The sequence below is a fragment of the Rana temporaria genome, chromosome 11 (assembly GCF_905171775.1).
Source record: "Rana temporaria chromosome 11, aRanTem1.1, whole genome shotgun sequence".
NCBI lineage: Eukaryota > Metazoa > Chordata > Amphibia > Anura > Ranidae > Rana > Rana temporaria.
Genome location: NC_053499.1, coordinates 83,259,296 through 83,285,054, shown reverse-complemented (window position 1 = coordinate 83,285,054; position 25,759 = coordinate 83,259,296). Strand labels below are relative to the sequence as shown.

The window sequence follows — 25,759 nt, the reverse complement described above, 5'->3', positions numbered from 1 at the left end:
GTTTTCTATGGGCCTCAGGCCCTGAATACCTTTGTGAACGTCGGGTAGTTCCGCATGGAATCCATTCGTTCGATGGTAGCTGCGCTCCATCCGGAGGACGTCCTGGCGTCCTCAGACATCAGGGACGCATACATGCATGTCCCGTTTTGTGTCAGTGTCTTTTTCTGTGCTTCGTGATAGGAGAGGGTTTCTGTCAGCCTGTGGCTCTCCCTTTTGATCTGGCGTCAGCACCATGGGTTTTTCAGCTAGGAGATCCCACTTTTCCTAACTTGGTTGGGACAGCGAGGCTTTGCCTCATTGGCTACTTGGACAACTTTCTTCTGAGAGCAGCTTCTGTCTCAGACCTAGTGGATGTGTTATTCCCATTCAGACCCTCCGAAGATTCGGGTGGGTATTAAACGTTTAGGCCAGCAGGTGTTGCCTGTCTTCCATGTGTGCAACCCAGGGTTCAAATACTGGACATGCTAGGTTCCGACTCAGCATTGGAGTATCTAGGGTGGATCTGGACTCCTCAGTGGCGAAGGTCCTTCTTCCCCTGGAGAAATTGCAGACTCTTCAGTCTGCGATGAAGGTATTGACATCACGCAATCGGTCTTCTCTCCGGGCACCTGCTGGTCCGGGGCCTGTGGCTAGCCTTTTTCGAGGCGATACTGTATGCCCAGTTCCACACTCGGGTTTTCCGGGGGAAATACTGTCCAGGTGTTAAAAATTGCTTGTCTCTGAAATCATCAGATTCCGGTGCGCCACCTAGTCAGAGTCTTTCTGAGTTGGTGACAGAGGGCCAGATTCACAGCAGAGATACGACGGAGTATCTCAGATACTCCGTCGTATCTCTCAGAGTATCTATGCGACTGATTCATAGAATCAGTTACGCATAGATAGCCCTTAGACCCGACAGGTGTAATTGTTTTACACTGTCGGATCTTAGGATGCAATACCGCGGCCGCCGCTGGGGGGAGTTCGCGTCGTAAACCAGTGTCGGGTATGCAAATTAGTAGTTACGGCGATCCACGCCGGTTTTTCGCGTTCGCTACGTCACTGCTAGTCTAGTTTCCCGTCGCAAAGTTAGTCGTCGTTTTTGGTGCCCTAACTTTACACAGCACACGTATGTGCTGTATAAAGTATGGCCGTCGTTCCCGCGTCAAAATTAAAAAAAAAATTCTTCTTGCGTAAGACGTCCGGTAATACGGAAGTACGCTACGCACGTCGCCGTTCGAAAAAATGACGTCACTTTGCGCAAAGCACGGCGGGAATTTCAAAACGTAGCATGCACAGTAGGTCCGGCGCGGGAGCGTGCTTAATTTAAATGGCACGCGCCCCTTTGAATTACGCGGGCTTACGCCGGAGGCCGCCAGCGTAAGTTTTCTCGCAAGTGCTTTGTGAATCAGGCACTTGCGATAAAAACTTGCGGCGGTGTAACGTATCTACGATACATTACGCCGCCGCGATTCTACGTGAATCTGGGCCAGAGATCCCTGACTCTTTGGTCCGTAAATCTGTTTCTTCCCTCCAGTGGTCGGTATTTACGACGGATGCCAGCCTCAAGGGTTGTGGGCCTGGGGGGTCCCGTCGGCTCTGTGTCGCTGGACTTGCGTAGATCTGCGGCCACACCTCCCTGCATGTACTTGCTCTCGTCTGGTCTCGGTAGTTACCCATGGTCGGGCCTGGCTGGCACCTGTGTGGGTGACCGCATGGGACCACAGGGTGCTGTGGACCCTGTCTACCGGTCTTTGTCCTATTTTAGGCGATCAGGCTATGTTTCTCCTCGTGGTCGAGGAGGTTGCAAGGTCGTCCGATCTGGTTTCAGCCGGACAATGCCACAGCAGTGACTTTGGTCTACCTTCAGGTATACCAGCAGGCTGGCTACTGGAGTCGCCAGATGCTGGACCATGGTGTCTGGTCTTTGTGCTGGGCTCCCTTGCAGGTAAGCCTCACAGGGCATGGATCTCCTGGCCGCTCGTCTCCACCGCAAGGATGTCAAAGCTAGTGGCCAGGTCTAGTAATCTGGTACAGATGCGTCAGTCGCACTGGTGGCCCTGTGGGATCTGTATTGCCAATCTTTTGCCTTTCCGCCATTGTAGTTGCTTCCTCGGCTGCTCCACAGAGTGGAGGTTTAGGAGATCCCGATGATTCTAATCGCTCCAGCTTGGCCTTGGTGTCCTTGGTTCGGCTACCCTGGCGGTTGCCAGGGCAGGAAGTACCCCTGTCTCGAGGTCCCATGTTTCATCCTGTTGTACAATCACTGACTTGCTCAACAAGGCTATTGGAAGCCAGACTTTAAGAGACCGGGGTCTGTCCGACTTGGTCATCTCAACAATGCTGAGGGCACGGTAGTCTTCTTCCGGAGGATCTATCATCGCGCCTTGTAGGCATACATCTCTTGGTGCGAAGAGATGGAGTGACGTCCACGGACGTACTCGGTGCCCAGGGTCCTGCTGTTTTTACAGCTCAGAGTGGATCTAGAAATTGCTTAAAGCACCATTTGGAGACAGATTTCAGCCTTGGCTGTGTTCTTTCAGTGGCCTTTCTGCGGCCCGTTCCCTGGTGGGTCCCTTGTTTTTGCAGGGGGTTTGTCATATACTTTCCCCTCTTGGCCCATCTCTCCCCCCATGAGTTTTGACTCTGGTGCTCTCGGTTCTTCTGGAACCTTCCTTTTGGTAACATCAGAGAGACTCTCTCTTGACACTATCTCAGAAGGTGGCCCCTTTAGTGGCCTTTACCTCTGTTAGAGGGGTTCCTGAGTTGGCAGTCTTGTCTTGCAAGCCGCCATGCTTGATCCTCCATAAGGATTAGGTGGTGGTGCGCCCGCGACCTTCCCTTCTTCCGAAGGTGGTTTCTGTCCTCGGCCAGCGCATCCTATGGAGGTTGCCTTTCATACTTTAGGCATGGTACGCGCTTCGCCTGCTTTGGCTCCGTTTCGGAGATCAGACTCTCTTTTGTGTCGGTGTCTGGTCCACAAAAGGGCCTGGCGGTCTCGTCGAGCACCATTTCTCGGTGGATCAGGTAGGCTGTCATACAGGCCTATGCTCTTAAGGGGCTGGCTCTCTTTACGGTCACGGCACTTTCGACCAGGGCAATTGGTGCTTCCTGTTTTTTTTTCCGACATCATGCGTCGGTCTCACAGGTATGTGAGGCGGCGACTTGGTCGTCCGTTCACGTTTTTTCCAGAATTTACATGGTTGCTGTGAGTGCATCTTTTGATGCTTCTTTTGGCTGCTAGTTTTTGCAGGCGGCTGTTTAAAGTTGCACCTCCTCCGTTGAGGAGCTCTGCTTGTTTTGGGGTGAAATTAAAATTGTTTTTACTGATGTATTTCCCACCCTTCGTTTTTGACACTGCTTGGGGACATCCCACTTGTCAAGACTTAAGGAGCTGTGTCCGTCCATGGACGATAAGAGAAAATAGGATTTTTTGTACTCGCTGTAAAATCCTTTTCTCTGAGTCCGTGGACGGACACAGCTCCCATCCCTCCTTTTTAGGTTTGCACTGCTTGTTACGAACTGAGGCTGCATGCTGCAGTGAGGAGGGTCATGTCTGGAGGGACCGCTCCCTGGGCAGGGCTGTTCAACTCTGTTAATGTAACATGTATTTAACTATTTAACATGTTTCTGCCTAGTCCTCTCCTGTAAACATGGAACATAACCCACTTGTCAAGATTTAAGGAGCTGTGTCCATCCATGGACTCAGAGAAAAGGATTTTATGGTGAGTACAAAAAATCCTATTTTTTTTTTCTACTATAAAATATATCATTTTTTTTTTAATTAATTAAATTTAGGCCAATATGTATTCTGCTACATGTTGTTGGTAAAAAGAAAATTCCCAATAAGCATATATAGATTGATTTACATACGTTATAGCATCTACAAACTATGGGATATATTTAGGGATTTTTTTTATACTAGTAATGGCAGCGATCGGTGACTTATAGCAGGACTGCTATATTGCGGTGGACTATCAGACACTGACACTTTTGACACTTTAAAAAAAATATGCACCGTCACTAATGACACTGGCTGAGAAAGGGTTAAACATCTAGGGAGAGCAAAGAGTTAACTGTGTGCGTAGCCAGTGTTTTTGTGTACACAGTGTGGTGCTTTCACTAGGAGAAGAGATGGATTCTCTTTGCAGAGACAAAGGATTGCCCCTTCCCTCTGTCCGAACTGAGATAAGCCTTATTTACATAGGCATATCACAGTTCTACTTGTATTACTAATGATCAGCGGTTGCCAGGGGACATTCCTGGGATCTGCAGATAAGCTCCTAGCCAGTGGTGCGCGCACACCCCCAGCAGGCGGAAATACAGAAACATGTATATACAGTATATGTGATTCTGCCCACAACTTCTGCCCTGTAGCAGTAAAAGTGCTATAGGGCAGTCAGTAAGTGGTTAAGAAATTAGGATTTTTAGTTAACCTGTAAAATTATTTTCTTGGAGTATATAACATGACACAGAGATCTCTCCCCTCGCTTGCTGCCAAACTGATACTTCGGTGAGCTGGGAGGGGTTTTTACCATGGCACGATTTCCTGCCATTATGGGCAAATGTCCATTCACCTGAAGGGGGCAACATAACTCAATTAGTCAGGAATGTGGAGTCCTCTGTGTCATGTGATGTTTGTAATAGCACTTATTATTTTTTATAATGTGTTTTTAAACTTTGTATATTTCAATATGTGTGTTTATACTATTGGAGGCATGTGCAAAGTCCCATGTAACAAAGTTTTTTTTTGTTTTTTTTCAAAATTATAATAGGGATGCCTCCTTTGGCAAAGCTGTACTTTATATGAAATTTAACACCTCATTATTTATTGTGATGTAGCCCAAGAAAATAAATGTAAAAGTAAACCAAGATTCAACTTTTTTTTTTAGCTAAATTAACTTTTTTTTATCCCAATACAAATATTTTGCACAAAGTGTTACATATTTTACCTAAATAAGATTACAAAATGAAATCCATTGGAATTATAGGTGAAATACAACATATTTGAAGGGTATGAATGCTTTTTGTCAAAGCAACTATATGAAGTGTCTTCTTATAGTTGTGCATCTCTGTTTGGTGCTCATGCTAGATCTTTCTCCCAAAATCCCAAATCTTATCTTATATTTAAATTACCTTTAGTTGCATGTGCTTGAAAGGGGTTGTAAAGGAATTGTTTTCCCCCCTAAATAGCTTCCTTTACCTTAGAGCAGTCCTCCTTCACTTACCTCATCCTCCAATTGTGCTTTAAATGTCCTTATTTCTTCTGAGAAATGCTCACTTCCTGTTCTTCTGTCTGTAACTACACACCGTAATGCGAGGCTTTCTTCCTGGTGTGGAGAAAGCCTCTTGAGGGGGCGAGCAGGCAAGTCAGCACACTCTCTACTTTGCAGATAGAGAAAGGAGCTGTGTGTTAGTGGGCGTCCTGACACTCCTGCTTGCCTCCTCAAGAGGCTTTCTCCACACCAGGAAGAAAGCCTCGCATTACGGTGGTGAGTTACAGACAGAAAAACAGGAAGTGAGGATTTCTCAAAAGAAATAAGGACATTTAAAAGCAAAATTGAAGGATGAGGTAAGTGAAGGAGGACTGCACTAAGGTAAAGGAAGCTATTTAGGGGGGAAAAAAATGTTCCTTTACAACCCCTTTAAGTCAATGATATTATAATCTTCCCTAATGCAAAGGCTGATGTGAATGTCATTATCAGTAATAAATAAGGGAAAAACTGTGCAAAGGCAGATTAACAGATTTTAAATATGAACTACTCTTTTCCATTTCAGGGATGCTTTGCTTACAAGTACAATCAATTGTGTCACAAGTTTTATATCTGGATTTGCCATTTTCTCAATACTTGGTTACATGGCTCAAAAAAATAATGTAAAAATAGAAGATGTAGCAACAGAAGGTAAGTTGTTTTATTTCTTGAACTTTAATTCCTTTTCTCCAAATCACAGTTAAGAAAGATCTTAGATTAATATTATTTTAATGTGAATTTTTGTAGCAAGTTTGGGCATGCAAGACCATAATTTGACTTTCGCTAACAAAGAATGTGAATATTGCTACTTTATATCACCTGCATGGAAAAATGTTTTAGTATGCATGTGTGCAAGAGGTTCAGCTTGTTTGAACCATTTACTTAAAGCCCAACTCCGAGCACTTCCTTTTTTACACTTTTTAACCCCTTAGCTATTATGTGGCCGGTGTACAAAATAGTAAGGCCCCGTACACACGGTCGTACATGTCCGCTGAAACTGGTCCGCGGACCAGTTTCCGCGGACATGTCCGACCGTGTGTACGGCCTAGCGGACAGGTTTCCAGCGGACAAAAGTTTCTTAGCAAGCTAAGAAACTTGTCCGCTGGAAACATGTCCGTCGGACATGTCCGATGGTTAGTACACCTAATCGGACATGTCCGCTGGTTATGACGTGTAACCAGCGTCCCGAAATCCCACGCATGCGTCAAATTGATTTGACGCATGCGTGAAAGCATTGCACTTCCGTGTTTGAGAATGTTGGTGTCTTCTACGTCACCGCGTTCTCTGTCTGCTGGGATTTTGGTCTGATGGTGTGTACACACATCAGACCAAAAGCTCCCAGGAGACATGTCTCCTCGTGTGTACGGGGCCTAAGAGTTTGCTTACTGAAATACTGTCTGCAGTGTCATCACATGCTTCCCTGTGTAAATGGCAAAGCACTAGATAAAGGGCAGAGACACAGTACTAAAACTGCTACCTGTCATCAACACCATACCAGTGTGAGGTGGAGAGCTTAAAGTATAGATCCTGCTGTACTTTCTCAGAGCTGCTTAACCACTTAAGGACCCGCTCATGTACATATACGTAAGTACTTTAAAGATGGATATCACGGTAACGTCAGCAGCTGTTGCCACAACCGAGATATCCATCTTTACTGTGAGCGGTCCTGTAATTGATAACGGTGGTCTCCGCCGCAAGATCACCGTTATCAGTGGCGGGAGAGGGGCCTCCCGACGCTCTCCCGTGCTCTTCGCCGCTTACCGGAGCCGTTGGTAGCGGCAGAGGTGATCAGGTCCTGTCCCCTGGTCGGCTGGGATATGAGTGAGGGCAAGATGGCCCCCACCGTCCCCATAGCATAGCAGGGCGGAAGTGACGTCAAAACATCACTTCCGCCCATGCTTCTTAAAGCAGTATTTTCTAGTTGTCATTTTTTCAAATGACAATTTTTTTTTTGCATTTAAGTCTAAATATGAGATCTGAGGTCTTTTTGACCCCAGATCTCATATTTAAGAGGACCTGTCATGCTTTTTTCTATTACAAGGGATGTTTACATCCCTTGTAATAGGAATACAAGTGATCCTTTTTTATTATTTTTTTCAGTGTAAAAATAATAAAATAAATAAAAATAAGAAAACCCCCAAAAAAATTTTTAACTGCCCCGTCCCGACGAGCTCGCACGCAGAAGCGAACACATACGAAAACTGTGTTCAAACCACACAAGTGAGGTATCACTGCGATAGTTAGAGCAAGAGCAATAATTCTAGCCCTAGACCTCCTCTGTAGCTCAAAAGATGCAACCTACAGATTTTTTTAAACATCACCTATGGAGATATTTAAGGGTAAAAGTTCGACGCCATTCCACGAGCGGGCGCAATTTTGAAGCGTTACATGTTGGGTATCATTTTACTCTGCGTAACATTATCTTTCACAATATATAAAAAAAAATGGGCCAACTTTACTGTCTTATTTTTTAATTAAAAAAAGTTTTTTTTTTTTTTCAAAAAAAGTGCGCTTGTAAGACGGCTGCGCAAATACGGCGTGACAAAAAGTATTGCAATGACCAGCATTTTATTCTCTAGGGTGTTAGGAAAAAAAAATTATAATGTTTGGGGGTTTTAAGTAATTTTCGAGCAAAAAAACAGTTTTAGTCTTGTAAACGGCAAATCTGAAAAACAGCCAAGGTCCTTAAGTGGTTAATACAGCCTAGAGTGCAGTATTCAAGTAAGCAAACCCATACTATTTTGTACACATGCTGTAGAAAAGCTAAGTGGAAAGAGTAAAAAATAAGTCTCCACTTCAGTACACATCCACACATAATCTTGGGGATTTGTAAATTTTCCTTTATTTTGTGGATCATTTATAAACAACTAGCTAAATTGGGAATACATGATTTAGATACAATGGAGGAAGGGGTCAATTAGAAGTAGAAACAGTTTGTAAACGTTTGTATTGAAGGAAGAACAAAGTGTGGGAGAAGAATGTTGGAGATTATAACAGTGGGTAGTATCTGCAGGAGATGATTACAATGGCCAGTATCTGCAGGAGAGTATGTTTGGAGGGTCAGTGGGACAGTGTGCAGTTTATGCAGAAAAAGGTATGACAGGAGGAAGTATTTGTGGGAGAGGATTGCGAAAAATGCCCCCCTCCCAGACTTGCAGGAGAGTAGCAAAGCTGCTTGCACAACGCTGAATGGTAAGTGTGGCCAAATTGCACAGTGGGAAGATTTTAAAGAGGTTAAATAAAACCTGACACTACTCGATGTATACAAGGCACACATATGCCACAGTCCATGTAACCACACAATAATATATGTAATGTATGCATGTGAGATAGGGATCTTACATTATAAGCTCCTTGAGAGCAGAGACTGTTGTTAATATAAAGACCAGCAGAGCTTTTTTTCTCAGAAAATAGGTGCAGGAACTCAACCACGAACCTGTTCAGATTTCAAAAACAGTAGAAGGGTCTTAAAGGGGCATTAAATACCAGGATTGCATTACATACAGAGTGCAAAGTTCAGGGGGGTTACACACAGAGTGCAGAGCTGTCACTTGTAAACACAGAAACCAGACTTCTGTGTTCACAAGTGATTGTGGTGAGCAGGCACCAAAGGGTCTGAGCCAGAGGTGGTGGAACTGAGTTCCCCCATGTTCCCCCTGAAAAAAAGCCCTGAAGACCAGTAATAATAATAATAATAATAATAATATTATATAGCCCAACTTACAGAGTTCAGTGGTAAGGAATATTGAATGTACAACAAAATATTTGTTGTTGAGTTTAGAAGCATTTTTGGAACGCAAAAAAAAAAATACGTTCAGGACGGATGTTCAGAGGCATTTGAAACGGCAAATGCCTGTAACAGCGTTAAGCCACAATTTGTATGTTTGTATGTATATATATATATATAAAAACGCTTCTAAACGCAAATGTGGCAAAACGCAGCTAAATGCGGCATGCAAATGCGACAAGACTGACATTTTAAACCTTGGTTACTATCGTTAAATCGTTCAGGAAAGGTTGTAAAAATGTCCCGTGTACATCAAGCCTAACAACTTGTAGCACATAAACCATAGACATCAGGTTCAAATTACAGTTTGTCTCTTAACCACTTAAGCCCCGGACCTTTAGGCAGCTAAATGCCCAGGCCAGGTTTTGCGATTCGGCACTGCATCGCTTTAACAGACAATTGCGCGGTCGTGCGACGTGGTTCCCAAACAAAATTGGCGTCCTTTTTTCCCCTACAAATAGAGCTTTCTTTTGGTGGTATTTGATCACCTCTGCGGTTTTTATTTTTTGCGCTATAAACAAAAATAGAGCGACAATTTTGAAAAAAATTCAATATTTTTAACTTTTTGCTATAATAAATATCCCCCAAAAACATATATAATTTTTTTTTCCTCAGTTTAGGGCGATACGTATTCTTCTACCTATTTTTGGTAAAAAAAATCGCAATAAGCGTTTATCGATTGGTTTGCGCAAAATTTATAGCGTTTACAAAATAGGAAATAGTTTTATTGCATTTTTGTTAATTATTTTTTTTTAATACTAATGACGGCAATCAGCAATTTTTTTCATGACTGCGACATTATGGCGGACACTTTGAATAATTTTGACACATTTTTGGGACCATTGTCATTTTCACAGCAAAAAATGCATTTAAATTGCATTGTTTATTGTGAAAATGACAGTTGCAGTTTGGAAGTTAACCACAGGTGGCGCTGTAGGAGTTAGTGTTCACCTAGTGTGTGTTTACAAGTGGCTGTAGGACTGACGTCATCGATCGAGTCTCCCTATAAAAGGGATGACTCGATCGATGCAGCCGCCACAGTGAAGCACGGGGAAGCCGTGTTTACATACGGCTCTCCCCGTTCTTCAGCTCCGGGGAGCGATCGCGATGGAGCGGCTATAAACGAATAGCCGCGCCGTCGTCCCGGATCGCTCCCCGCGGGTATCCGACCGCCGCATGTAGCGGGGGGGGTCCCGATCGGACCCCCGACCCGCGAAAGGCGGGGACGTACCTGTACGCCCATCTGCCTGTACGTGCCATTCTGTGGACGTACATATACATGCGGCGGTCGGGAAGTGGTTAAAGGGGTTGTAAAGGATTTTTTTTTTCATAATAAGCACCCTTTACCTGCAGACATTCCTCTTTTCACTACATCATTGTTCGTTTTTGCTCAGAAGTTGCTCTATTTCTTCTCTGTTCTGTTCACTTCCTGCTTGTCCGATTTTACTGACCACCGTCATGGGAGGCTTTACTGCGGTGGTCAGTAACGTGCTCACCCCCTCCTGGGAACTACATCTGTGTGGCAGGACACTCTCTACGTGTTAGAGACTTCAAGGAGGTGTAAAGTACTGGGCGTGCCGCAATTCATACTGGGAAATGTAGTTCTTACATGAACAAACAATGCAAACCAGGAAGTGAATGATAGAACAGAAACTAGAATGCCAGAGGTGATATAGATGAAGGAATTTAATTTTAATAGGTATTTACTAGTTTTTAACAGAATCATTACACTATTCTGTCTGTCTACCTTGCAGACATTAATATTAGGCATTTTTTTTTTCCTTTAGTGACCCTTTAAAGATCATCTTCTTTCAAATGTCAGTTTGTAAAATCTTTTGGTGCAACCTACATACATGTAATGTAGGTTGACAAGTAGGGGGAAAATATAAGAGAAAAAAAAAAAAGAAGGGATAGAAAGGAGTAGAACATAGGAAATGTGTCTAACTTAGAGTTATGTACAGTAGGAACCGGAGGAACACCCTGGGTAAGCGAAATGCCTACATATCTAGCCCAAGGTTCCCAAAGGTTTTCGAATTTTGGAACAGTATCAGTTAGAATACTAGCTAGCTTTTATTGAGTCATTATCCAAGATGTCATATTTTTTTGGCCTTCAAGAAAGAAGGTTGAGGTTTCTTCCACGCTTTGGCAATTGTAAGCTTGGCTCCTGTGAGAATAAAATGGGTTTGTTTTTGTGTAGTTTTTGGTATTTGAGGTATGTGAGCATTTAGGAGAGCTATTGAAAGAGACCTAGAAACCTGGCAACCGGTGACCTTGGAAATCATAGAAAATATTTTTCCCCAAAAGAGGCAGATTCAAGGACATTCCCACCAGATATGGGTCATTGACCCTAAAAGTTGGCATCCCCTGAAACAGGTCGGATCAGCTGTAGGGTATAAAGATGCAAGTTTAGAGAGAGTTAAATACCATCCGGTTATAACCTTGATATTAGCCTCCATCAGTGAGACATTTAGAATACCCTTGAAGCACTTTGAGAAGGCTCTATGCCAGGTTTCTAGGTCCCATCGATTTTAAAGCTCATTTTTCCATGCCTCCATATATGAGGATTTCACTGTAGGGTGAGTGAAGCACGAATATATTACGGATATACCTCCCCTTTGCCCCCCTGCCTGGTCACACCATATCTCAAATTTTGTGAATTGGGGGAGTGTTTTTTCCTTCCAGACTAGTTGTAAAAATTGTGAGATTTGATCAAAATAAAGTCTTTCGGAATCGGGGAGTTCCAAAGTTTTAACACAGTGGTTTAGAGACAAAGGTCCACCAGAGCAGAACTGTCCTATACGGTATAGTGCCTTGTCCACCCACCACTTAAATGCTTCTTTTTCAAAATTGTATTTTTATTGGATTTTAAGGAGCACATAGCACAGAGCTGAATCATAAAGTACAAAAGAATGATAACATCAACATAATGATATCACAGGAATTTCTCAAAAAAGAGAACGTAAAAACAACTGACAAAAATACAGTGTCCAAGTATGCAGGTCACAGTAGTGATCTGCACAGATTAACAACATAATACAGAGCAAACAACCCCAAGGTAGAAATTAGCAGTATAAATCAGAGAATAATAACAAAGACTAAGGTGAGGCCAGTGGTATGGGGGTCCCGTATCTCGAGTGGTCCCAAGGTTCCCAAACGTTATCAAATTGTGGAATAGAATCATGGACAGACGCTGTTAAATACTCCATCCTCCGAATTTCAGTAACCAGATGCAGAAATCTGGACCACGGAGGAGGAGCTGTAGACAACCAGCACAGCGGTATAAGCCTCCTGGCTGCCAGTAAGACATAGGCAGCCAAGCGGTTCACATTTTTAGTTAGGCCAGGGAATGGGAGTCCCAAAAGAAAATTTAAAGGATCAAACGAAAGGGACACATCCATCACCTCCTGTAACAGTAGCCTCACCTTCTGCCAAAAAGGTTGGACCAGGGGACAATTCCAAAAGATATGAAACAAAGAACCAGTATTATTTCCACAATGCCAGCAGTGTGGTGAAACCGAGGGAACATATGTATGAATAACATCGGGGGTTTTATACCAGAACATGAGGATTTTAATGGACGTTTCTCGATGGGTCACACATTTAGAGGACTTAAAAATAGAGGACCAAATCTTATCCCAGACTTGAACCGTAATAGGCTTACCCAATAAGTGTGACCATTTTCTCATATAAAGGTGTGTGGTTTCAGAAATAGAAATCGACTCAAGGAGGATACGGTGGATAGAGGATATTAAGTGTAATTGGTGAGGGCCCTGAGCACACAAAAACTCGAAAGATGTCGGCCTGTCAAGAGTCAGGGTGGGAGACTTGGAATGAAAAAAATGTCTAACTTGTAGGTAAAAATAAAAAAGGTGGGAGGGTATATCAAATTTCTGCACAAGACGTTAAAAGTATACAGTCTCCGCATAACGGGATCAACTACATTTCTCAATTGAAACAGAGGCGCACCGAGCCATGAGGAAATCCTACCCAGGGACATACTATCTGGTATGGTTGGATTAAACAGAACATTTACAAGTGGTGGGCAAATTGAAGCAAGGGGATAGCTTTTGAGACACTTACGCCAAAGGCCATTGGGGCAGTACATTGGCGCTTAAAAATAGGATCCAGGGAAGGAAGGACACCCCAAACCAAATAGCAAGGGTGAACCGGGTATAGCACCCCTCTCTCAATGGTAGCCCATTGACTTGTAGCATGTAGGGAGGACCAGGACACAACAGCCCTTAGATGTGAAGCATAATACTACTTAGCAATGTCCGGAGCACCCAGACCACCCCTGGATTTAGGGGCAAACACCACTGAGCCCGCTATACGATGAGCCCCGCCACCCCATATAAACTTTAAAAAACTCCTACGTATTGCTTTCAACTGGGGAGAGGGTAAGGCAATCGGCAATGTTTCAAAGTGATATAGCAATCTAGGTAGAATGGACATTTTTAGGACGTTAATCCTACCAAGAAGGGAAATAGGATATTTTGTCCATGTCAGCAGGGACTTATTAATATCTATGACTAAAGGGGGGAAATTAACTGAATAGAGAGATGAGTAAGAGGGAGTAAGCAGAATACCAAGATATTTCAGGGACTCTGTACACCAATTATAGGGAAAGTATTCCTTAAGTTGAGACAGTAGGGTTGGAGAAATATGAATGGGAAGAGCCTAAGTTTTGGAAGTGTTAACCTTATAACCGGAAATGGCACTAAAGGAAGATAATAGTTTGTGCAGTGAAGGAAGGGAAATTAGTGGCTTGGTAATAGTGAGCAAAATGTCGTCCGCAAAGAGCGACAATTTATATTCCCCCTGTCGCATCACCACCCCACGAATGTCCGGATGAGAGCGAATAGACTCAGCAAGGGGTTCCAAGCATAAAATGAAAAGCAATGGAGATAAGGGACACCCCTGCCGAGTCCCGTTCGTCATGGGAAAGCGAGGCGACAGGAAGGACGACATCTGCACCTGGGCCGTGACTGTCGAATTTTTTTTCAAAAAAAGTGCGCTTGTAAGACGGCTGCGCAAATACGGCGTGACAAAAAGTATTGCAATGACCAGCATTTTATTCTCTAGGGTGTTAGGAAAAAAAATTTATAATGTTTGGGGGTTTTAAGTAATTTTCGAGCAAAAAAACAGTTTTAGTCTTGTAAACGGCAAATCTGAAAAACAGCCAAGGTCCTTAAGTGGTTAATACAGCCTAGAGTGCAGTATTCAAGTAAGCAAACCCATACTATTTTGTACACATGCTGTAGAAAAGCTAAGTGGAAAGAGTAAAAAATAAGTCTCCACTTCAGTACACATCCACACATAATCTTGGGGATTTGTAAATTTTCCTTTATTTTGTGGATCATTTATAAACAACTAGCTAAATTGGGAATACATGATTTAGATACAATGGAGGAAGGGGTCAATTAGAAGTAGAAACAGTTTGTAAACGTTTGTATTGAAGGAAGAACAAAGTGTGGGAGAAGAATGTTGGAGATTATAACAGTGGGTAGTATCTGCAGGAGATGATTACAATGGCCAGTATCTGCAGGAGAGTATGTTTGGAGGGTCAGTGGGACAGTGTGCAGTTTATGCAGAAAAAGGTATGACAGGAGGAAGTATTTGTGGGAGAGGATTGCGAAAAATGCCCCCCTCCCAGACTTGCAGGAGAGTAGCAAAGCTGCTTGCACAACGCTGAATGGTAAGTGTGGCCAAATTGCACAGTGGGAAGATTTTAAAGAGGTTAAATAAAACCTGACACTACTCGATGTATACAAGGCACACATATGCCACAGTCCATGTAACCACACAATAATATATGTAATGTATGCATGTGAGATAGGGATCTTACATTATAAGCTCCTTGAGAGCAGAGACTGTTGTTAATATAAAGACCAGCAGAGCTTTTTTTCTCAGAAAATAGGTGCAGGAACTCAACCACGAACCTGTTCAGATTTCAAAAACAGTAGAAGGGTCTTAAAGGGGCATTAAATACCAGGATTGCATTACATACAGAGTGCAAAGTTCAGGGGGGTTACACACAGAGTGCAGAGCTGTCACTTGTAAACACAGAAACCAGACTTCTGTGTTCACAAGTGATTGTGGTGAGCAGGCACCAAAGGGTCTGAGCCAGAGGTGGTGGAACTGAGTTCCCCCATGTTCCCCCTGAAAAAAAGCCCTGAAGACCAGTAATAATAATAATAATAATAATAATAATAATAATAATAATAATAATATTATATAGCCCAACTTACAGAGTTCAGTGGTAAGGAATATTGAATGTACAACAAAATATTTGTTGTTGAGTTTAGAAGCATTTTTGGAACGCAAAAAAAAAAATACGTTCAGGACGGATGTTCAGAGGCATTTGAAACGGCAAATGCCTGTAACAGCGTTAAGCCACAATTTGTATGTTTGTATGTATATATATATATAAAAACGCTTCTAAACGCAAATGTGGCAAAACGCAGCTAAATGCGGCATGCAAATGCGACAAGACTGACATTTTAAACCTTGGTTACTATCGTTAAATCGTTCAGGAAAGGTTGTAAAAATGTCCCGTGTACATCAAGCCTAACAACTTGTAGCACATAAACCATAGACATCAGGTTCAAATTACAGTTTGTCTCTTAACCACTTAAGCCCCGGACCTTTAGGCAGCTAAATGCCCAGGCCAGGTTTTGCGATTCGGCACTGCATCGCTTTAACAGACAATTGCGCGGTCGTGCGACGTGGTTCCCAAACAAAATTGGCGTCCTTTTTTCCCCTACAAATAGAGCTTTCTTTTGGTGGTATTTGATCACCTCTGCGGTTTTTATTTTTTGCGCTATAAACAAAAATAGAGCGACAATTTTGAAAAAAATTCAATATTTTTAACTTTTTGCTATAATAAATATCCCCCAAAAACATATATAATTTTTTTTTTCCTCAGTTTAGGGCGATACGTATTCTTCTACCTATTTTTGGTAAAAAAAATCGCAATAAGCGTTTATCGATTGGTTTGCGCAAAATTTATAGCGTTTACAAAATAGGAAATAGTTTTATTGCATTTTTGTTAATTATTTTTTTTTAATACTAATGACGGCAATCAGCAATTTTTTTCATGACTGCGACATTATGGCGGACACTTTGAATAATTTTGACACATTTTTGGGACCATTGTCATTTTCACAGCAAAAAATGCATTTAAATTGCATTGTTTATTGTGAAAATGACAGTTGCAGTTTGGAAGTTAACCACAGGTGGCGCTGTAGGAGTTAGTGTTCACCTAGTGTGTGTTTACAAGTGGCTGTAGGACTGACGTCATCGATCGAGTCTCCCTATAAAAGGGATGACTCGATCGATGCAGCCGCCACAGTGAAGCACTGGGAAGCCGTGTTTACATACGGCTCTCCCCGTTCTTCAGCTCCGGGGAGCGATCGCGATGGAGCGGCTATAAACGAATAGCCGCGCCGTCGTCCCGGATCGCTCCCCGCGGGTATCCGACCGCCGCATGTAGCGGGGGGGGTCCCGATCGGACCCCCGACCCGCGAAAGGCGGGGACGTACCTGTACGCCCATCTGCCTGTACGTGCCATTCTGTGGACGTACATATACATGCGGCGGTCGGGAAGTGGTTAAAGGGGTTGTAAAGGATTTTTTTTTTCATAATAAGCACCCTTTACCTGCAGACATTCCTCTTTTCACTACATCATTGTTCGTTTTTGCTCAGAAGTTGCTCTATTTCTTCTCTGTTCTGTTCACTTCCTGCTTGTCCGATTTTACTGACCACCGTCATGGGAGGCTTTACTGCGGTGGTCAGTAACGTGCTCACCCCCTCCTGGGAACTACATCTGTGTGGCAGGACACTCTCTACGTGTTAGAGACTTCAAGGAGGTGTAAAGTACTGGGCGTGCCGCAATTCATACTGGGAAATGTAGTTCTTACATGAACAAACAATGCAAACCAGGAAGTGAATGATAGAACAGAAACTAGAATGCCAGAGGTGATATAGATGAAGGAATTTAATTTTAATAGGTATTTACTAGTTTTTAACAGAATCATTACACTATTCTGTCTGTCTACCTTGCAGACATTAATATTAGGCATTTTTTTTTTCCTTTAGTGACCCTTTAAAGATCATCTTCTTTCAAATGTCAGTTTGTAAAATCTTTTGGTGCAACCTACATACATGTAATGTAGGTTGACAAGTAGGGGGAAAATATAAGAGAAAAAAAAAAAAGAAGGGATAGAAAGGAGTAGAACATAGGAAATGTGTCTAACTTAGAGTTATGTACAGTAGGAACCGGAGGAACACCCTGGGTAAGCGAAATGCCTACATATCTAGCCCAAGGTTCCCAAAGGTTTTCGAATTTTGGAACAGTATCAGTTAGAATACTAGCTAGCTTTTATTGAGTCATTATCCAAGATGTCATATTTTTTTGGCCTTCAAGAAAGAAGGTTGAGGTTTCTTCCACGCTTTGGCAATTGTAAGCTTGGCTCCTGTGAGAATAAAATGGGTTTGTTTTTGTGTAGTTTTTGGTATTTGAGGTATGTGAGCATTTAGGAGAGCTATTGAAAGAGACCTAGAAACCTGGCAACCGGTGACCTTGGAAATCATAGAAAATATTTTTCCCCAAAAGAGGCAGATTCAAGGACATTCCCACCAGATATGGGTCATTGACCCTAAAAGTTGGCATCCCCTGAAACAGGTCGGATCAGCTGTAGGGTATAAAGATGCAAGTTTAGAGAGAGTTAAATACCATCCGGTTATAACCTTGATATTAGCCTCCATCAGTGAGACATTTAGAATACCCTTGAAGCACTTTGAGAAGGCTCTATGCCAGGTTTCTAGGTCCCATCGATTTTAAAGCTCATTTTTCCATGCCTCCATATATGAGGATTTCACTGTAGGGTGAGTGAAGCACGAATATATTACGGATATACCTCCCCTTTGCCCCCCTGCCTGGTCACACCATATCTCAAATTTTGTGAATTGGGGGAGTGTTTTTTCCTTCCAGACTAGTTGTAAAAATTGTGAGATTTGATCAAAATAAAGTCTTTCGGAATCGGGGAGTTCCAAAGTTTTAACACAGTGGTTTAGAGACAAAGGTCCACCAGAGCAGAACTGTCCTATACGGTATAGTGCCTTGTCCACCCACCACTTAAATGCTTCTTTTTCAAAATTGTATTTTTATTGGATTTTAAGGAGCACATAGCACAGAGCTGAATCATAAAGTACAAAAGAATGATAACATCAACATAATGATATCACAGGAATTTCTCAAAAAAGAGAACGTAAAAACAACTGACAAAAATACAGTGTCCAAGTATGCAGGTCACAGTAGTGATCTGCACAGATTAACAACATAATACAGAGCAAACAACCCCAAGGTAGAAATTAGCAGTATAAATCAGAGAATAATAACAAAGACTAAGGTGAGGCCAGTGGTATGGGGGTCCCGTATCTCGAGTGGTCCCAAGGTTCCCAAACGTTATCAAATTGTGGAATAGAATCATGGACAGACGCTGTTAAATACTCCATCCTCCGAATTTCAGTAACCAGATGCAGAAATCTGGACCACGGAGGAGGAGCTGTAGACAACCAGCACAGCGGTATAAGCCTCCTGGCTGCCAGTAAGACATAGGCAGCCAAGCGGTTCACATTTTTAGTTAGGCCAGGGAATGGGAGTCCCAAAAGAAAATTTAAAGGATCAAACGAAAGGGACACATCCATCACCTCCTGTAACAGTAGCCTCACCTTCTGCCAAAAAGGTTGGACCAGGGGACAATTCCAAAAGATATGAAACAAAGAACCAGTATTATTTCCACAATGCCAGCAGTGTGGTGAAACCGAGGGAACATATGTATGAATAACATCGGGGGTTTTATACCAGAACATGAGGATTTTAATGGACGTTTCTCGATGGGTCACACATTTAGAGGACTTAAAAATAGAGGACCAAATCTTATCCCAGACTTGAACCGTAATAGGCTTACCCAATAAGTGTGACCATTTTCTCATATAAAGGTGTGTGGTTTCAGAAATAGAAATCGACTCAAGGAGGATACGGTGGATAGAGGATATTAAGTGTAATTGGTGAGGGCCCTGAGCACACAAAAACTCGAAAGATGTCGGCCTGTCAAGAGTCAGGGTGGGAGACTTGGAATGAAAAAAATGTCTAACTTGTAGGTAAAAATAAAAAAGGTGGGAGGGTATATCAAATTTCTGCACAAGACGTTAAAAGTATACAGTCTCCGCATAACGGGATCAACTACATTTCTCAATTGAAACAGAGGCGCACCGAGCCATGAGGAAATCCTACCCAGGGACATACTATCTGGTATGGTTGGATTAAACAGAACATTTACAAGTGGTGGGCAAATTGAAGCAAGGGGATAGCTTTTGAGACACTTACGCCAAAGGCCATTGGGGCAGTACATTGGCGCTTAAAAATAGGATCCAGGGAAGGAAGGACACCCCAAACCAAATAGCAAGGGTGAACCGGGTATAGCACCCCTCTCTCAATGGTAGCCCATTGACTTGTAGCATGTAGGGAGGACCAGGACACAACAGCCCTTAGATGTGAAGCATAATACTACTTAGCAATGTCCGGAGCACCCAGACCACCCCTGGATTTAGGGGCAAACACCACTGAGCCCGCTATACGATGAGCCCCGCCACCCCATATAAACTTTAAAAAACTCCTACGTATTGCTTTCAACTGGGGAGAGGGTAAGGCAATCGGCAATGTTTCAAAGTGATATAGCAATCTAGGTAGAATGGACATTTTTAGGACGTTAATCCTACCAAGAAGGGAAATAGGATATTTTGTCCATGTCAGCAGGGACTTATTAATATCTATGACTAAAGGGGGGAAATTAACTGAATAGAGAGATGAGTAAGAGGGAGTAAGCAGAATACCAAGATATTTCAGGGACTCTGTACACCAATTATAGGGAAAGTATTCCTTAAGTTGAGACAGTAGGGTTGGAGAAATATGAATGGGAAGAGCCTAAGTTTTGGAAGTGTTAACCTTATAACCGGAAATGGCACTAAAGGAAGATAATAGTTTGTGCAGTGAAGGAAGGGAAATTAGTGGCTTGGTAATAGTGAGCAAAATGTCGTCCGCAAAGAGCGACAATTTATATTCCCCCTGTCGCATCACCACCCCACGAATGTCCGGATGAGAGCGAATAGACTCAGCAAGGGGTTCCAAGCATAAAATGAAAAGCAATGGAGATAAGGGACACCCCTGCCGAGTCCCGTTCGTCATGGGAAAGCGAGGCGACAGGAAGGACGACATCTGCACCTGGGCCGTGACTGTCGAATTTTTTTTCAAAAAAAGTGCGCTTGTAAGACGGCTGCGCAAATACGGCGTGACAAAAAGTATTGCAATGACCAGCATTTTATTCTCTAGGGTGTTAGGAAAAAAAATTTATAATGTTTGGGGGTTTTAAGTAATTTTCGAGCAAAAAAAACAGTTTTAGTCTTGTAAACGGCAAATCTGAAAAACAGCCAAGGTCCTTAAGTGGTTAATACAGCCTAGAGTGCAGTATTCAAGTAAGCAAACCCATACTATTTTGTACACATGCTGTAGAAAAGCTAAGTGGAAAGAGTAAAAAATAAGTCTCCACTTCAGTACACATCCACACATAATCTTGGGGATTTGTAAATTTTCCTTTATTTTGTGGATCATTTATAAACAACTAGCTAAATTGGGAATACATGATTTAGATACAATGGAGGAAGGGGTCAATTAGAAGTAGAAACAGTTTGTAAACGTTTGTATTGAAGGAAGAACAAAGTGTGGGAGAAGAATGTTGGAGATTATAACAGTGGGTAGTATCTGCAGGAGATGATTACAATGGCCAGTATCTGCAGGAGAGTATGTTTGGAGGGTCAGTGGGACAGTGTGCAGTTTATGCAGAAAAAGGTATGACAGGAGGAAGTATTTGTGGGAGAGGATTGCGAAAAATGCCCCCCTCCCAGACTTGCAGGAGAGTAGCAAAGCTGCTTGCACAACGCTGAATGGTAAGTGTGGCCAAATTGCACAGTGGGAAGATTTTAAAGAGGTTAAATAAAACCTGACACTACTCGATGTATACAAGGCACACATATGCCACAGTCCATGTAACCACACAATAATATATGTAATGTATGCATGTGAGATAGGGATCTTACATTATAAGCTCCTTGAGAGCAGAGACTGTTGTTAATATAAAGACCAGCAGAGCTTTTTTTCTCAGAAAATAGGTGCAGGAACTCAACCACGAACCTGTTCAGATTTCAAAAACAGTAGAAGGGTCTTAAAGGGGCATTAAATACCAGGATTGCATTACATACAGAGTGCAAAGTTCAGGGGGGTTACACACAGAGTGCAGAGCTGTCACTTGTAAACACAGAAACCAGACTTCTGTGTTCACAAGTGATTGTGGTGAGCAGGCACCAAAGGGTCTGAGCCAGAGGTGGTGGAACTGAGTTCCCCCATGTTCCCCCTGAAAAAAAGCCCTGAAGACCAGTAATAATAATAATAATAATAATAATAATAATAATAATAATATTATATAGCCCAACTTACAGAGTTCAGTGGTAAGGAATATTGAATGTACAACAAAATATTTGTTGTTGAGTTTAGAAGCATTTTTGGAACGCAAAAAAAAAAATACGTTCAGGACGGATGTTCAGAGGCATTTGAAACGGCAAATGCCTGTAACAGCGTTAAGCCACAATTTGTATGTTTGTATGTATATATATATATAAAAACGCTTCTAAACGCAAATGTGGCAAAACGCAGCTAAATGCGGCATGCAAATGCGACAAGACTGACATTTTAAACCTTGGTTACTATCGTTAAATCGTTCAGGAAAGGTTGTAAAAATGTCCCGTGTACATCAAGCCTAACAACTTGTAGCACATAAACCATAGACATCAGGTTCAAATTACAGTTTGTCTCTTAACCACTTAAGCCCCGGACCTTTAGGCAGCTAAATGCCCAGGCCAGGTTTTGCGATTCGGCACTGCATCGCTTTAACAGACAATTGCGCGGTCGTGCGACGTGGTTCCCAAACAAAATTGGCGTCCTTTTTTCCCCTACAAATAGAGCTTTCTTTTGGTGGTATTTGATCACCTCTGCGGTTTTTATTTTTTGCGCTATAAACAAAAATAGAGCGACAATTTTGAAAAAAATTCAATATTTTTAACTTTTTGCTATAATAAATATCCCCCAAAAACATATATAATTTTTTTTTTCCTCAGTTTAGGGCGATACGTATTCTTCTACCTATTTTTGGTAAAAAAAATCGCAATAAGCGTTTATCGATTGGTTTGCGCAAAATTTATAGCGTTTACAAAATAGGAAATAGTTTTATTGCATTTTTGTTAATTATTTTTTTTTAATACTAATGACGGCAATCAGCAATTTTTTTCATGACTGCGACATTATGGCGGACACTTTGAATAATTTTGACACATTTTTGGGACCATTGTCATTTTCACAGCAAAAAATGCATTTAAATTGCATTGTTTATTGTGAAAATGACAGTTGCAGTTTGGAAGTTAACCACAGGTGGCGCTGTAGGAGTTAGTGTTCACCTAGTGTGTGTTTACAAGTGGCTGTAGGACTGACGTCATCGATCGAGTCTCCCTATAAAAGGGATGACTCGATCGATGCAGCCGCCACAGTGAAGCACGGGGAAGCCGTGTTTACATACGGCTCTCCCCGTTCTTCAGCTCCGGGGAGCGATCGCGATGGAGCGGCTATAAACGAATAGCCGCGCCGTCGTCCCGGATCGCTCCCCGCGGGTATCCGACCGCCGCATGTAGCGGGGGGGGTCCCGATCGGACCCCCGACCCGCGAAAGGCGGGGACGTACCTGTACGCCCATCTGCCTGTACGTGCCATTCTGTGGACGTACATATACATGCGGCGGTCGGGAAGTGGTTAAAGGGGTTGTAAAGGATTTTTTTTTCATAATAAGCACCCTTTACCTGCAGACATTCCTCTTTTCACTACATCATTGTTCGTTTTTGCTCAGAAGTTGCTCTATTTCTTCTCTGTTCTGTTCACTTCCTGCTTGTCCGATTTTACTGACCACCGTCATGGGAGGCTTTACTGCGGTGGTCAGTAACGTGCTCACCCCCTCCTGGGAACTACATCTGTGTGGCAGGACACTCTCTACGTGTTAGAGACTTCAAGGAGGTGTAAAGTACTGGGCGTGCCGCAATTCATACTGGGAAATGTAGTTCTTACATGAACAAACAATGCAAACCAGGAAGTGAATGATAGAACAGAAACTAGAATGCCAGAGGTGATATAGATGAAGGAATTTAATTTTAATAGGTATTTACTAGTTTTTAACAGAATCATTACACTATTCTGTCTGTCTACCTTGCAGACATTAATATTAGGCATTTTTTTTTTCCTTTAGTGACCCTTTAAAGATCATCTTCTTTCAAATGTCAGTTTGTAAAATCTTTTGGTGCAACCTACATACATGTAATGTAGGTTGACAAGTAGGGGGAAAATATAAGAGAAAAAAAAAAAAGAAGGGATAGAAAGGAGTAGAACATAGGAAATGTGTCTAACTTAGAGTTATGTACAGTAGGAACCGGAGGAACACCCTGGGTAAGCGAAATGCCTACATATCTAGCCCAAGGTTCCCAAAGGTTTTCGAATTTTGGAACAGTATCAGTTAGAATACTAGCTAGCTTTTATTGAGTCATTATCCAAGATGTCATATTTTTTTGGCCTTCAAGAAAGAAGGTTGAGGTTTCTTCCACGCTTTGGCAATTGTAAGCTTGGCTCCTGTGAGAATAAAATGGGTTTGTTTTTGTGTAGTTTTTGGTATTTGAGGTATGTGAGCATTTAGGAGAGCTATTGAAAGAGACCTAGAAACCTGGCAACCGGTGACCTTGGAAATCATAGAAAATATTTTTCCCCAAAAGAGGCAGATTCAAGGACATTCCCACCAGATATGGGTCATTGACCCTAAAAGTTGGCATCCCCTGAAACAGGTCGGATCAGCTGTAGGGTATAAAGATGCAAGTTTAGAGAGAGTTAAATACCATCCGGTTATAACCTTGATATTAGCCTCCATCAGTGAGACATTTAGAATACCCTTGAAGCACTTTGAGAAGGCTCTATGCCAGGTTTCTAGGTCCCATCGATTTTAAAGCTCATTTTTCCATGCCTCCATATATGAGGATTTCACTGTAGGGTGAGTGAAGCACGAATATATTACGGATATACCTCCCCTTTGCCCCCCTGCCTGGTCACACCATATCTCAAATTTTGTGAATTGGGGGAGTGTTTTTTCCTTCCAGACTAGTTGTAAAAATTGTGAGATTTGATCAAAATAAAGTCTTTCGGAATCGGGGAGTTCCAAAGTTTTAACACAGTGGTTTAGAGACAAAGGTCCACCAGAGCAGAACTGTCCTATACGGTATAGTGCCTTGTCCACCCACCACTTAAATGCTTCTTTTTCAAAATTGTATTTTTATTGGATTTTAAGGAGCACATAGCACAGAGCTGAATCATAAAGTACAAAAGAATGATAACATCAACATAATGATATCACAGGAATTTCTCAAAAAAGAGAACGTAAAAACAACTGACAAAAATACAGTGTCCAAGTATGCAGGTCACAGTAGTGATCTGCACAGATTAACAACATAATACAGAGCAAACAACCCCAAGGTAGAAATTAGCAGTATAAATCAGAGAATAATAACAAAGACTAAGGTGAGGCCAGTGGTATGGGGGTCCCGTATCTCGAGTGGTCCCAAGGTTCCCAAACGTTATCAAATTGTGGAATAGAATCATGGACAGACGCTGTTAAATACTCCATCCTCCGAATTTCAGTAACCAGATGCAGAAATCTGGACCACGGAGGAGGAGCTGTAGACAACCAGCACAGCGGTATAAGCCTCCTGGCTGCCAGTAAGACATAGGCAGCCAAGCGGTTCACATTTTTAGTTAGGCCAGGGAATGGGAGTCCCAAAAGAAAATTTAAAGGATCAAACGAAAGGGACACATCCATCACCTCCTGTAACAGTAGCCTCACCTTCTGCCAAAAAGGTTGGACCAGGGGACAATTCCAAAAGATATGAAACAAAGAACCAGTATTATTTCCACAATGCCAGCAGTGTGGTGAAACCGAGGGAACATATGTATGAATAACATCGGGGGTTTTATACCAGAACATGAGGATTTTAATGGACGTTTCTCGATGGGTCACACATTTAGAGGACTTAAAAATAGAGGACCAAATCTTATCCCAGACTTGAACCGTAATAGGCTTACCCAATAAGTGTGACCATTTTCTCATATAAAGGTGTGTGGTTTCAGAAATAGAAATCGACTCAAGGAGGATACGGTGGATAGAGGATATTAAGTGTAATTGGTGAGGGCCCTGAGCACACAAAAACTCGAAAGATGTCGGCCTGTCAAGAGTCAGGGTGGGAGACTTGGAATGAAAAAAATGTCTAACTTGTAGGTAAAAATAAAAAAGGTGGGAGGGTATATCAAATTTCTGCACAAGACGTTAAAAGTATACAGTCTCCGCATAACGGGATCAACTACATTTCTCAATTGAAACAGAGGCGCACCGAGCCATGAGGAAATCCTACCCAGGGACATACTATCTGGTATGGTTGGATTAAACAGAACATTTACAAGTGGTGGGCAAATTGAAGCAAGGGGATAGCTTTTGAGACACTTACGCCAAAGGCCATTGGGGCAGTACATTGGCGCTTAAAAATAGGATCCAGGG

The 25,759-nt window shown here is 42.4% G+C and overlaps 1 protein-coding gene across 1 annotated transcript in view; it reads left to right on the top strand.

Moving 5' to 3' along the window:
• The window catches only part of SLC6A2 (solute carrier family 6 member 2), an 821,078-nt gene that overhangs the window by 407,604 nt on the left and 387,715 nt on the right, over positions 1-25,759 (top strand). The window contains exon 8 of the mRNA XM_040328742.1: positions 5,755-5,879. Coding sequence (XP_040184676.1) covers positions 5,755-5,879 — 125 coding nt within the window. The remainder of the gene's footprint in view (positions 1-5,754; positions 5,880-25,759) is intronic.